The sequence below is a fragment of the Octodon degus genome, unplaced genomic scaffold (assembly GCF_000260255.1).
Source record: "Octodon degus isolate 3935 unplaced genomic scaffold, OctDeg1.0 scaffold00049, whole genome shotgun sequence".
Lineage (NCBI taxonomy): Eukaryota > Metazoa > Chordata > Mammalia > Rodentia > Octodontidae > Octodon > Octodon degus.
Window position 1 is genome coordinate 1,198,976 of NW_004524625.1, and position 14,684 is coordinate 1,213,659.

General features: G+C 38.6%; 1 protein-coding gene and 1 pseudogene across 4 annotated transcripts in view; one reads left to right on the forward strand and one right to left on the reverse strand.

Moving 5' to 3' along the window:
- The window catches only part of Uvrag (UV radiation resistance associated), a 379,986-nt gene that overhangs the window by 310,617 nt on the left and 54,685 nt on the right, over positions 1-14,684 (reverse strand). For all 4 annotated transcript variants that reach the window (XM_023716656.1, XM_023716655.1, XM_023716657.1 and 1 more), the window contains one exon: positions 3,329-3,490. In XM_023716656.1, coding sequence (XP_023572424.1) covers positions 3,329-3,490 — 162 coding nt within the window. The remainder of the gene's footprint in view (positions 1-3,328; positions 3,491-14,684) is intronic.
- LOC101589145 lies at positions 12,623-13,314 on the forward strand (annotated as a pseudogene).

The window sequence follows — 14,684 nt, forward strand, 5'->3', positions numbered from 1 at the left end:
AAAAATAAAAAAATAAATAAATAAATAAATAAAATGACCAACAATAAAAAGTGTTAGCAAAGTTATATAACAAGGAAACATATTGCTACATACTGATATAAATACAAAATGTCACATTCACTTTGGAAAACCATTTGAATTTCAATAAATGATTACTAGTAGACCTAGCAAAATTATTCCTGAGTATTTACCCAGAAGAAATGACATGTATCAATGCAAACAGCTATATTTAAATATTCACAGCATCTTTATTCATTATGGCAAGGATGGTGGTGTTTAGTCGATTCTAGTCTATTCTACACAGTCAAATTCACTGAATTACAAAACTTAAAAGACTAAGTTTACTGTATGTACATTATACCACAATAAAATAAATAAATATCACATTCTGAAGTCATCTTTCCCTGAGTTTAACCAGACTGGTCTAAATGTTTCTCCCTTGACCTGCAAGCTGCCTATGAAGATTCATCAGCTGAGGTCACTGGTTCTAAAATTCCTGTCTTCCACATCTCTGGATCTGCAACAGTAAGAACAATAATGTCTGACTGAAACCAGAAGATCAGTCAGTGAATTGAACTAATTCTGGCCATTACACTAATATATCTCAGTCTCATTTCCCTCCCAAAGTTGTTGATTCTATTTTATCTGACTTTTAGTAGTATATTATGTGTTACACCTATTTCACAGATGTTTTGACTTTCTATAATGATGCAAAGTTTGCTACTTGCTAAAAAACACATCTCCCCCTTTGATTCACTGTGTATTAGCATGCTTCCTTCCACAGTCAACTTCCTGAGGAGACATGTGAATCATGACTCTATGAAATTAGGACAAATTAGACATTGTAATGAGTTAACTAAATTTTGTACTATAATTGTAAACCTTGTGCTTTCTGTTGGGTAAAGAATGTGAACTCGCCCTTTGTTCAAAGTTGCTTAGTAACTAGAGACTGTTTCTTGCTGTTTTAAAGAATAAGATAGGCTTCCTCCCTAACCATTTCCTATAAGCATAATCAGCTTAAGATGAATCTTGTAAAAAAAAAAAAGCTTGCTCAACAACCCCCACACAGGCAAGGTGGGCATTTCACTGAACTGTAAAAGACCCCTTAGTCATTTGATTTTTTTTGCTTTAAAAACTCCTTGCTGCCTTGGGATCAGTCTTCTCCTGCTTAAGAACTGACTGATGGCCCTGAGCTTAGTAATTAAAGGCTCTTTCAAATTCCAATTCGGATTCTGGTTCCTATACTGAGCGACCCATAACAGCTTAAGCACAGCTAGGTACTCCAAGAAGCCTACCATCTAAGGAATGTGTGAGTCCATAATATGATGAAGGCTACCCACAGGCCTGTAGCCCTGTGGCCACAATGTTAGGAGGCATCATCTTCAGGAAATGATGGTTTTAGGTGAAAGACAAATATTAAATTGCATAGTCTATCCATAGGGAGCCAAATAGGGCAAATGACAGAGTACGGGCCTCAGCACCATAATCAGATTAAGCAGTCTAAAAGCAGCAAGTATCTCATACTAAAAAAGAAGAGGAAGACTCTAAACTAAATGTCATTACAATATTTTAAAATTTTAATTAAGACTAGCCCTAAGCACAGACCTAACACACAAAGAGTGTGCCCACTTGATAATGAATGGACACGTCTGGGGCTGATATGAATCTTCATGATTCAATACATTATATATTGTAACATATTACTCAATGCACTCATGTGAAATAAGAAATGCTTCCTGAAAAAAAAAAAAAAAAGAAAGAAAGAAAGACCAGCCCTAGTAGCTCAGTAGTAAATTATACACTTAGCAGTCAGAGGACCCTGATTCAACTAACCAGCACCAGCCCCCGTCCCTCCTGCAACAATTTTTAAAAGTAACCTTAAAACATGAAAAAATAAAAAGTAAAAACAATTTGAAAATTATAGTTGATTACAGTTTACTTAAGGAAGGATCACAGACTGTCACTGTATTGCTCTGCTCACTATAAAGAGATACAGAATAAATATATGACCTCATTTGTACATGTAATGTTTAAAAGCTGCATTTGGAAGTAGAGAGCAGAACAGTGATTAACAGGCTAAAAGGAGGGGAAACATCGGTCAAAGGATATAAAATCTCATTTAGGAAGTTCAAGATATCTACCTTGGGCCAGGGGCATAGCTCAGTGAAAAATGATTATCTAGCACATGCAAAATCCTCCAAAATGGAAAAAAGTAGAACTTAAAAAATTAAACTATGCCAGGTGTGGTGACACATGCCTATAATCCTCACACGAGGACAGGGCAATCATGCATTAGAAGACAGCCTGGACTGCAAAGTGGGACCCTGTCTAAAAGGGGAAAAAAAAATTAAAACACGGTAAGTAAAACAAGGGCAGAGATTTGTTTCAATCTGAAAAAATATATATATTCCTTTAAAAAGAAAGAGAATGTGTCTACTGAATAAATATTTAAAAATATCAAGGATATTTATAAATAATCTGTGACTAACACTTAAAGGTTACCTTTAGGAACAGGACCACAGGTATCACAAAACAGAAATGACATTCATTCCAAGGTAGACTGGAGAGTTACCAAAGATTACATGTACATGCCAGTGTGGCACAAAATAAACAAAATGATTTTTTAAGTCAGCCAAGCTAGGATTTAAATGTTGGCCCCAACCAAATATGTAGTCTTGTGCACATTGTTAAACCCAGTGAGGTTCAATTTTTCCATATGGAAAATAAGGGCGATGACACCAATCTTCACCATGACTTCTATGAACATTATACATAATAACCTACTTCTTGAGAGGGCATATAGGTTTCATTTGATACCCAATTCTGATAGATGCTGGTATGCTGGAACAATGTCAGAAAGGATGATAGAGCCACTTTTCAGATCAGTCAGGACAGGTTTATGATTCATAAACTACATTAATCATATGGACACAGGAAAGGCAGGCAACAGAAGACAGTATATAAACTAGGCCTTTGTCACCCCTATGCTCTATGTACAGTAGCTCTTTTTATTCCCGGAATTTCCTGACTCCCTGATCAAAACAGAGGTACGTTTCTTAATTCCAGTTAATTTTCAGATTCTAGAGAAGAACATCCAACAGAGAAGAAGCAGAATGATGTAAGAAAGCATTTCCTTTCCTTCCCCCCACACACAAAAAAAAAAAACCTAAATTAGCATGCTAAAGGCATGTTTTTAAGGGCAAACATAAGTAACAAGCAAACAATCATAATGCTCTCTATAACAGAAAATGTACAGACAGAATCAATAGAAAGGTTAAGCAAGTTAATTTAGAATGGCAACCACTTGGAACCACAATCTAAAAATTACCTGCTGACCCAAGTATTTCAGCCCATCCAAGCAGACTTTCCATTCAATCAGCAGCTGATAGATGTCTTCCTTTCCACCCCATATCTTCACTACAAAGCAAGACACAGATGTATCAAGGCAATCTGGCATTATTCCAAAATCAAGACTCCGCCATGTTGGATTCTGTTGATTGAAATAAAAACATACTTTAGAAAGATTTAACTTATTTATAATTATTTCAATTAAGTAGAAAATAGTTTTGTTTTTAACCAAGTTCTCATAAATATATTAGATTGTAAACTTAAGTGAACCAAAAAGACACTCCAATTAGCACAAAGAGGGTGATAATGTTACTTCTAAATTATTTAATGGCTTTCTTATTATAGCCACTAAAAGGAGCATATGCTGCAATCTCTCACTGACATGGCTTCACAGAGTATTTCATTCATTTATTCCATACTTAATATATGAGTAATAAAAACCAATACACAAACAATGTCCCTAAAGGGCCCCCAATTTCTAATTGAGTTTAAATTTCTGTTTAAAATAATTACATTGCTGGGGACATAGCTCAATGGTAGAGAACCTGCCTAACACGCACAAAGTCCTGGGTCTGATGCCAGCAGCATAAAAAGTAAATAAAATTACACTGTTTTGTGAAGAGTTTAATAATAACTAGAAGGAATAATAAACTGAAAGAACAGGAAAAACATCAGAAGCTGTGACACACAGCTTTTAAAGGATGAATAGGATTATAGCGGATTCAAACAAGGAATTCCAAGCGAAGGAAACATGATCTGTCAGGGATCAGAGTTGTGAAACAGCAAAGTATGGACAGAGAGCTAAGAACAACTGCTGACAGGAGATGCAGGACACAAAGCTGGAAAGACAATCAAGGACTCAACGAGCTAGAAAGTCTTTCATGCCTTGCCAAGGAGATGACACTTTGCTTTGCACAAGATGTAGGACCACTGAGAAGCTTTAAAGTTCAGAATGTACATGATCCATTTTATGCTTCTAAAAGAACATTCTTTTTCATCTAGATAGCTGAAATTCTCTGAAAAGTCAAATTGTTAAGGGGCTTTAATAACTTCAATAGAAAAGAACTATAATGCATCACTTATTTTCCCTATATTACCAGGCATTGCTGAATTTATACATAATCAGTCCTATTAAACCAGCAATTTCCACATTATATTAGTCAGTACAGCCAAAAGTTCTTCATATAGGATAATTGTTGTTAGCCTTGTGCTAGTTTTTTTCCTCTGAACAAAGGTAGAAAGAGATGCCTAAGGATCCAGGAGGAGAAAATGAATAAATACCATCATGATAACAATAGTAAGCACATGTATGCAATTAGTTTTATAGTGGATTGGACAAAAACTCAATCCCAGCCATCCAAAAAATTTAATCCAAGATCAACAGAACTGAAAACAACTGAAGATGCTGGCCAGAACATTTGTAAATAATAATAATAATAATAATAATCACCACTGGGCCAGGGATATAGCTCAGGGGCATAGAGCCTGCCTGGCAAATGCAAGGTCCTGAGTTTGAGTCCTGGTACCAAAACAAAATAATAATCACCGTTATCATCAAAGTATTTTCAAATGCAGAAGGAAAGAACATAGAGAAATACATGGAGGTCTGAAAAGCTTTTCCTTGAAGCTATTACTGACTTTTATGAAAACAGAGTTTGGCTCTGGTAATCTTCAAGGGAGACAAAGATATAACTCAAGACCCAAGCACAGACCCCATCCATGCCTTAAAAGTTCCTCTCCACATTGAGCTGGGACCATGAAAGGGAGACATATCACAGTGCATGAGTAAAACAAAATGAAGTCCTCCCAAATCCTAGCCATAAATGTCTACAGGATAGCTGCCAAGGAGTAGGGAGACAGCTTCCGCTGCAGGAAGTAATTATGAAGAATGCAGCACAGAGCGAAGAAAAAAATATGGAGAAAGGATTTAAAAACAAGCATGACAGAATGAAAAGATCTAATATGCATTTAATAAACAATCCAAAGGAAAATAGATAAAAGGAAAAAAAACATGAAGATAGAGGCAATATCCAAAGTAATTTGAAAAGAAAAAAGAAAATAACAAAACAAAACACTAAATTACAGTTACAAAATCTCCAGCAGGTCCCAAGCAAGGCAAACAACAGAAAAAAATCAAAACACATAAAAATGAAATGTGGAATTACAGAACACCAAAACAAGACAGGATTCTAAATGCTGCATGAGTAAGTGTATCTGCAAAGGAACCCTAGAAGACTTAAAAGAAAAATAGAAGCCAGGAAGCAATGACATTCTACTTTCACTGTCCTGTCAATAAGATATAATTGACAATCTAGAATTCTACACTCAATGGAATACTTTTCTCAAGCAGAGTAAAATATAATTTCAGACCAAAAAAATAAATAAAACTCATATGCCATCAGCATACAGCAATTAAGGTAAACTTGAAGGCATGTAGTTTATACACATGGAAAGTAAACCCAGATAAAGCATCTGTGCTGCAAGAACAAATGAACAACGAAATGGGAAGCACGAGTAAGTCCAAAGGAAGAATGGGACTTCTTACTGCAGAGTGAGTAGCTCAGACAACTTTACCCCCCTCAAAAAAAAACCCAATGAACTGGAAAACACTGTTAAAAATAATAGTCTCGAAGCTCTGGAAATCAACCAAAGGTTTGTATCAGCCAGGCTTAGTGGCGTGTGCCTTGTAATTCCAGCTAGTCAGAAGGCTGAAGGAGGAAGATCTCAAGCTCAAGGCATCCTCCACAATTAGTGAGACCTTCTCTAAAGAAAAACTAAAAAAAGAAAAAAAAAGAAAAACGAAAAAGGCAATGTGTGTAGCTCAATGGTAATGCACCCCTGTGTTTGATCCTCAGTGACACAAATACAAAGACACAGGCCAATTGCAGGAGCAGTTATTCATTAAAATCTACTAACTTCAGGTTAAGAACAGCAAATGTACAGCATTCTTGTCTGGGGCTGCTTTTATCCCTAACCCAGTTTGGTCTGCAAAGCTGTTCTATTTGAGGAGGACAAGCTGGTATGGAACACAGATAAACCCTAAGCCCAGCAACTCTAGGGAGCTCAATGGCATATGAATGGGGAAGCTGCAAGTAGAGTTCTGGCTGGGACAAGCAATAGACTGGGAAACTAGCCACAAATTTAAGAGAAAGATGAGATAGCAAAAGTGGGCCTTGATAAGCAACTCATACATCCACACAGAAGAGTTCAAAGAGGATCCAACAACCCTCACATCCCTGACTGGCTATGAGCTGGCATGCAAGCACAAAAGAGATCTGAGAAGGCCAGGTGTGGGGCACACACTTGTAAACCCAGCGCTCAGGAGACAAGGTAAGAGGACAGTCCTGACTTCAAACCCAGCAGAGAGGGAGAGGAAGGAGAGGTGGAGGAGGGGGAAGGGGAAGGGAGGAATCTGGATACAGGAATAATTACGAGAAGTATGGACAGATTAAGAATAATAGGGGTCGGGGAGATGGCTCAGTGGAATGAGAGCTTGCCTGGCAAGCACAGGGACCTAGGTTCAATCCCCGGTTCTGCCAAAAAAAAAAAAAAAAAAGAATAATAGCAATCACTGGATAGAACCACTGGCTTGCACAATGGTGATAAGTCATTTAACTTGAGTCTTTCTGTCAGTAAAGAGAGCTACACAACAATGCAGGAAGAAAGGGCTAAAACTAAGATATATTGTAAGATACATAATCCCCTCTTTGTTCCTGAACCTTCAGTTATAACTGAAACAACTATCATTCACAGAGTTCATGAAATTTAAATAGAATAATAACAAAAGCTAACATCTTAACACTTATTAGTGATAGGTACTACATAAACACATGAAAAGGAAATATAAAAATTCCTCAAAAAAAAAAAAAAGAAAGAAAGAAAAAGAAAAGAAAGAAAAACGCCTCATCTGGCACAAAACAGCAGCTAATAAGTGGAATAAATTAGCCCTGCTGACCAATCATAAGGCAACTTGTTAATCTCACTAGTTAAGAAAAATAAAACTGTATTTTATTATATCCAAGAGACCATCACCTGTGAATTGTGTCTCTTCTGTACAATTAAAAAGAATTGGTTTTAAGATACATCTAGATTTCAAAGATGTTAAATGGTGGGAAAATTGTGTATCTCAGAAACAATGAAACAGATGCTAATATCTTGTCTAAAGGGTTGTCTAGAAAAGGCAGTACCAGATTTTGAAGTTAGGTTTCTAGAATTTGTCTGTCTCTCTCTCCCTCCTTCCCTCCCCGCTTCTCTTCCCTCACTTCCTCCCCCCCACCCCTTTCTGGCTTCCATGTGCACTTTTTTTTTTTTTTTTTTTGACAAGGTCTCACGATGCAGTTCAGGCTGGCCTTGTGCTCACTTCTGTAGCCCCCAGGCTGGTCTCAAACTCACAGAGATCCTCTTGGCTCAACCTCCCAAATGCTGGGATTACAGGCGCGCGCTACCATGCCTGGTTCTGGGGCTGCATGATGTACATTCAGGGCCTAGGCGGCAAGTTCAGGCATCTGGGGCGGGCTGGGCATCCGGGGCGGGCTGGGAATCCGGGGCGGGCTGGGCATCCAGAGTGGGCTGGGAATCCAGGGCTGGCCAAAACCACACAGCACATGGGGCCGAGGATCAAATTCGGGGCCTTGTGCTTTGCCAGATACGTGCTTATGCCTCTGAGCCATCTCTCCGGCCCCTCATGTTTCGGGGGGGGGGGTCTTTGTTTTCTTCCCATTAAGTCACAGATGTCAGAATTCAATATAATAGAGACTCTAAGAGATTATCTTCAGTTAATTTTAGATCCCACAGCCAGAGACAACAGCAGAAAGAGGGAAACATGTGCCTGTTCCCTGACAGAAAGGAAGTGGAGTGACTTCACAGAACTCAAAGCTTTCCCTTGTCATTCCATTACACACTATAACTGATTAGGATAGACACACAAATAAATGATTGGACAAACAAGGCTAGAACATCACTACAAGAATAAAGCATACATCACAGATCAGCCAGGAAGGTCCTGGCTAATGTTCAGCAGTTCAGTGGGGCTTGGAGACACACGTGCCCCACTTGGTCTAAGTCTCCTTCACTAGCCCAACCTTGCAGAGTAACAGGGTTCACACAAGACAAAGGGCACACATAGCTTTCATTACTTTTTCTCCACTTATTCTTTTTTGCTGGCACTGAGGTTTGAACCCATGGCCACAAACACACAGTGGGCAAGCAGTCTATCCACACTGAGCCACATCCCCAACTCCCCTGCTTGTAATAGTTACACCAGTAGTAAAAATGAAATGGTTTGTATTTTCTATTTATAACCATGATTCATAACAGGTAAGAAAATGAATCACATTTTCCAAAGGAATCTTAAACTATGTTTTCTAGTCTGAAGCTTAACTTTTAATATTTTTGACCCCAACTGATAGGTCTTCTTTCAGTAGGGTGCTAAGAATAGGATGCTTCTTCTATGCTTATTCAGGAAATATGTGTGTACTTACTGTTCTCCAGACTACTATATTTCTAGTTGAGAAAACAATGGGAAAGATGACCCAGTGCTCAGGGGCACAGCACCTGCCTGGCAAGTGGAATGTTGTGAGTTTGACTCCCAATACCAAAAAAAAGAAAAGACTCAGCCTAACAGAGGATCTTATAATAGAAAGAAGTTTAAGAAGGCTTCTCTGAGGAAGAAATGTTTGAACTGAAACCTAGTGGTCAGAGCAATGTTACCAAGAAGAGAATGGGGAGGGGTAGAAACAGGGAAGGGCTCTAACCAGGGGGTTCAACTTCCTCCTTTCAGAACCTGAGTTGGACAAATTAGTCCCAATAGTTTTTAGAATATGTAAATTAGAAGGCAGCCTTATTTTGTCACTTTCTCTGTTACAGGTAGCTTGCTAATCTGTAACACAACGGACTACTGTAACTATGTTTGGGTACCTGATAAACCACCATGATTTTCTTATCTTCCCCTGCTCAAAGGCAGAGACTGCTATGAGCACAGCTCTACAGCACCCAGCACTCTTTTACTAAAAGTTGAGTGTGCCAGACACCACGGTACATGTGTGACTATATATATTCTGAAGTAGCCCATGGAATATAACACCAATTTTGTTATAAAGGTGCACCACTGTGAATGTATAATACCTACTTTTATTTTTTAGGATATTTCTATTGATAAATTAATTTTAATTTTATGAGTTTTTATATTAAAATGAGTGTGACAAAAAATGAAGTACTGAATGTTTATTGAATGTTTATTAGAAAAGCATCAAAGTTCTCAACATCAACTGTTTTTTGGTGTACAAAGTCTAAAACAAGACAACAGAAACAAACCCATATATGCACTACAATGAAAATTTTGATACAACTCTATAAAAACAAAATCCTTACTCAGATTATCACAACTACGGCAGTCTTCACACATGACAACAGCAGTATGACTTACACTGATAGCACATGTGTTTTGCCTTCTTGGGGTCTTTTTTTATTTTAGGGAAGGGTCTACAAGGTGTTCAGGGTCTCACTACTATACTGGACTCATAGTGATCCACCTGTTTACAGCCTCCCAAGAGCTGGGATTACAGCACGTGCCACCATGCCCAGTCTCAACTGCCATCTCAGCATACCCTGGGAGATCAAAGCCCCAGGCCCTGCACCTGCTTGCAGACACTTTAATCCACTGAGCTATTTGGCCAGCCCTTTTCCTGGCCTTTTTATAGGACATAACTGACATCTGGTCTTGCTGGTTTTGTCAGAAGGTTCTTATTACATTATACCATGTGTGGTTAACAGGAATATAAAATATCAATAAAGTATTCAATGCGTGTTTAGAATAAACATCAACATTTTCACATCAGCTGTGTGTTGATTAAAAACCTAAAAGATAACATCAGAAATAAATTCCTGAATAAATAGTTCCTATATGAACTACAATGAAAATACCAATAGAACTCTACCACAAAAATAATCTTTGCTTCAACTGTCACACCCAAGGCAGTCTTCACACCTGACAACTTCATGCTCCATGCACACATCTCATTTATACTGACAGCACATGTTCTTAGCTTTCCTTTCCTATGTGGCAAGCCATTTTTGTCACTTGTCTTTCTGTTCTGTTAGGAGATTCCTACCATATTGTCTGTTGTGCATTTGGCAGGAAAATAAGATGTCAATAAAATAAAACATCAAACACATAATGAGTAAGGTAACATCAGAAATAAAAACCTATGTGAACTACAATGTAAATACATATAAGAGCCTACCACAGAAATAATCTTTGCTTGACTGTCACACACCCAAAGCAGTTTTCACGCATGAAAACTGCATGTTCCATACACAGTATCACTTACACTGAGAGCACCTATGTTTTGTTTTCCTGTCCCTTCCTGTAGGGCAAAATTGACTTCTTTTTTATTTTCCTGATGTTGTAGTAGACCTTTGTGATGCTGTGCTTGCCTGCTCACCTGTCAGCTCTCTACAGCGTTCCACGATTTTTTTTTTTTTTTTTGCATAGTTCCTGGGCAGAAATATTTTGTTTTTCCTTTGTTGTAACTAATGTCTTATGAATTTCAGTCCCAATCTTCTTAAGAAAATTTCTCTGTGATATTTTGAACTTATTTTCTTTGTAAATTATCAAACTATTTATGCTTCAGGTTTAGGGCTGAGTAAATCACAACTACTGGCCAATGTTTTATGTTCCAAGTGACATATTTGCTGCATAACTCATCAACAACAGCTACTCTGCCTGTGGTTTTGTTATAAGTTACTCTCTCAGGCTTCCATTGTGTCAAGGTTTCCCCATCAATATTTCCACCATGGTCCAATGTTGACATCAGCAGTACTAGTTTGCTTTTCTTTGCTATACATGAAGCCAAGGTAATATCTTTCTGAAATTCAAAGATACTACCATACAATCTCTGTTTTGCAACTGCAACATTTCATTTGTAATTTCTGCTTTATTCATGCATGCATTTCCTACACTGGTCAACTTGTTCTGTCAGCAAATATAAAATCAAGTAAAAACTGGTAAATCAATTGTCAAATTGCGATTAGTTTGGGAGATGGAAGCAACAAGTCTGTTCATGACATCTTCTGGTTTATTACAACATAAATAAAGACTGGTGGATGAGTCCTAGGATAAATTTCTAAATTGAAAGCATAAGTCTTCACATCTACCAGGGCATAAATTTCTATGTTTTTTGTTTGCTTATTGTTGTTTTGTTCTGTTCTGTTTTGTTTTGTTTCAGACAGGATCTCACTACGTAGTTCAGGCTGGCCTCAAACAATATAGTCCAAGTTAGCCTCAAACTTGCAGTGACCCTCTTGTCTCAGCCTCCCAGAGTGCTGGGATTACAGGTGTGGGCCACCATGCCCAGCCTATGCCACATTTTGGAGGTTTGCGGAGAATACACTGCCCATAGCTCTAGTGACCATGAAATGATATATTTGTATACCATCTGACTACAGTCATGTAGTCAGATGGTATACAAATTGCTTGACAATTGCCCATAAATCTAACCATGAGCAGCTAGCAGCCAGGTTATCAGGTTCTTTTTCTTTCCTGGGGGGAGATTTTGTCATCAAACCTCAGGCAATTTTGAAGGAAACCAAATCTCCTCAGTGTCATCATTATTCTACAGAACTCAAGACCATACTCTATTGCTTTGGCATAAGCCCTGTACATTTCTGTGGTTATCAACGGAAAGCCCATATGAGCTAAAAACGTATCATAATAAATATATTTTTGAGTATGACTACTGGTGCACACAGAACATTTTATTTGTATTTCAGCATGTGTGTATTTCACAGCATCCTGCATCATTTTGTTTGTTACAATTTCCAACACTAGAATGGCAGTACTGGCATTTCATCTCATAGATGCTTCATCCTTGTCAAGATGACCATTTTGTATCATTTCTAGTAGGTAAATATATACTCATATTGTTTCTTTCTTCTGTCTCCTGAACCCAGGAGGTCTCTACTCCTATGTCTGTACTGGTTGATTCAGGCTCCATTTCAGCATCAGCAGAACTTTGGCTCACATCGCCAACATAGTCCAAGTCATCATCATCATCATCATCATCATCCGTGCATGAATGACCTGATGATTCACTTTCAACCTCTCAAAGCTGCAAATTTGGTTTTTCACATGTGATTGTACTGAATTGAGCTACTTCCAGAATAATAAGAAAAGTTTTTCAAAAACAAATCTTCAGCTTTTTACTCTCAGCTCTGGGCGCCAACCTTCTGAGCTCTTCACTCCACCACTGCCCAGCTCCCACAGACAGCTGAGGCCATGGGTTTCGGAGACCTGAAGAGCCCCTCCGGCCTGCAGGCGCTCAACGATTACCTGGCTGACAAGAGCCAGATTGAGGGGTTTGTGCCTTCACAGACAGATGTGGCCGTGTGTGAAGCAGTCTCCTGTCCCCCGCCTGCCAACCTGTGCCATGTGCTACGTTGGTACAATCACATCAAGTTTTACGAAAAGGAAAAGGCCAGCCTGCCAGGAATGAAGAAAGCTTTAGGCAAGTACGGCCCTGCCAATGTGGAAGACAGCACCGGAGGTGGAGCTGCGGACAATAAAGACGATGATGACATTGATCTCTTCGGTTCTGATGATGAAGAGGAAAGTAAAGAAGCAAAGAGGCTAAAGGAAGAACGGCTTGCACAGTATGAATCCAAGAAAGCCAAAAAACTTCCACTTGTTGCCAAGTCTTCCATCTTGCTAGATATGAAACCTTGGGATGACGAAACAGATATGGTGAAATTAGAGGAGTGCGTCCGAAGCATTCAAGCAGATGGCTTGGTCTGGGGCTCCTCTAAACTAATTCCAGTGGGATATGGAATTAAAAAGCTGCAAATACAGTGTGTGGTTGAAGATGATAAAGTTGGAACAGATATGCTGGAAGAGCAGATCACTGCTTTTGAGGACTATGTGCAGTCCATGGATGTGGCCGCTTTTAACAAGATCTAAAATTCATCCCAGATCACTGCACTTCAATAAAAACTTTAAGGACAAAAAAAAAAAAAAATCTTCAACATGCAGAAATTTAGCAGTGAGAATTTCATGGGTAAAGCTCACACTGTTGCTTTGGACCTCCTGTACACACCTTGCTGTTGTCAAGTGGGTGAATGTACAGAAGGGTTCTTATGTCCCCAGGTGCAGCTACTGTGTGCCACACCCATACTCCATTATGGTAAAGTACATGTGTACACGACAGAATGGTGTAGATGCGATGCTCAGGTGAACACATGCAAAACCAGTTAGAAGGAGCATTATGTGGGATTAAAAAAGAAAAGAATTCCAGTCTGACACTTTTCCACACATGCACACACCTTGCCAAATGTCACAGCAAGTGAGTAAAACACAAAGATTACTTCCTGTATCTCCCAGGTGCAGCTATTGAGACACACACCTGGCTACTATTATGCTGAAGTACAAATTGACAGTACAAAAGTATGAGACGGGTCGTTGTAACCCAATTAATAGACACTATTTAAGACTGCTGGAAGTAGATAACATTACCCCCTTTTTCAGAGGAGAAACTAATGCTTAGAAACATTAAGTAACCTGCCTAATATCATACAGTTGGCTACATCTTCAGAAGGAAGACAGATTTATGTGTAACTCTAAATACATGAAAGAATTAGGTAACTTCTGTACAGGAAGGAAGTTGAGTTCCTTCATGTCCCAGGCAGTATCTGAAGGAGGAGTTTGGGATATTAATGATGCTCCTCATGATAACCCTGATTCCTTGAGAAAAGATTGGATAAGTTTCCCTTATATAAGAAAGGGGAGAGGGAAAAGACCCACATAAAAGTGATAGTGATATAAAAAATTTCAACATTTCACAACTGAAATTTAGTAAGTCACCAACTCCACATATCCTTGAACAGTCAAGAACAGAAATCATGAAAAAGGGGTTTCTTAACTACAAAGTTACATCAAATATGTTTTATAAACTTAAAAAAAAAAAACAAAAAAAAAACTCAAATCCTTGCACAAGCTGGGCCTGGTGGCACACACCTATAATTACAGCACTTGGGAGGCTGAGGTATGAGGATTGCCACAAGTTAGAGGCCAGCCTGGGCTACCTAACATGACTGTCTCAAAAAAAAAAAAAAAAAAAAAAAAAAATCTTGTACAGTATTTGTTCAATCATAATTAGCATTAACTTGCATGATTTCCAAAATAGACAAATCATTAAAAAGAACATCTAGGGGCTGGTGAGATGGCTCAGTGATCTAAAGCACCTACTTGGAACAAGCTCAGCAAAGCACAGGGACCACGGTTCAATCCCCCAGCACCACATGCCAGCCAGCCCGCCCCCTGGTGGGCTGAGCTGGCCACACACACA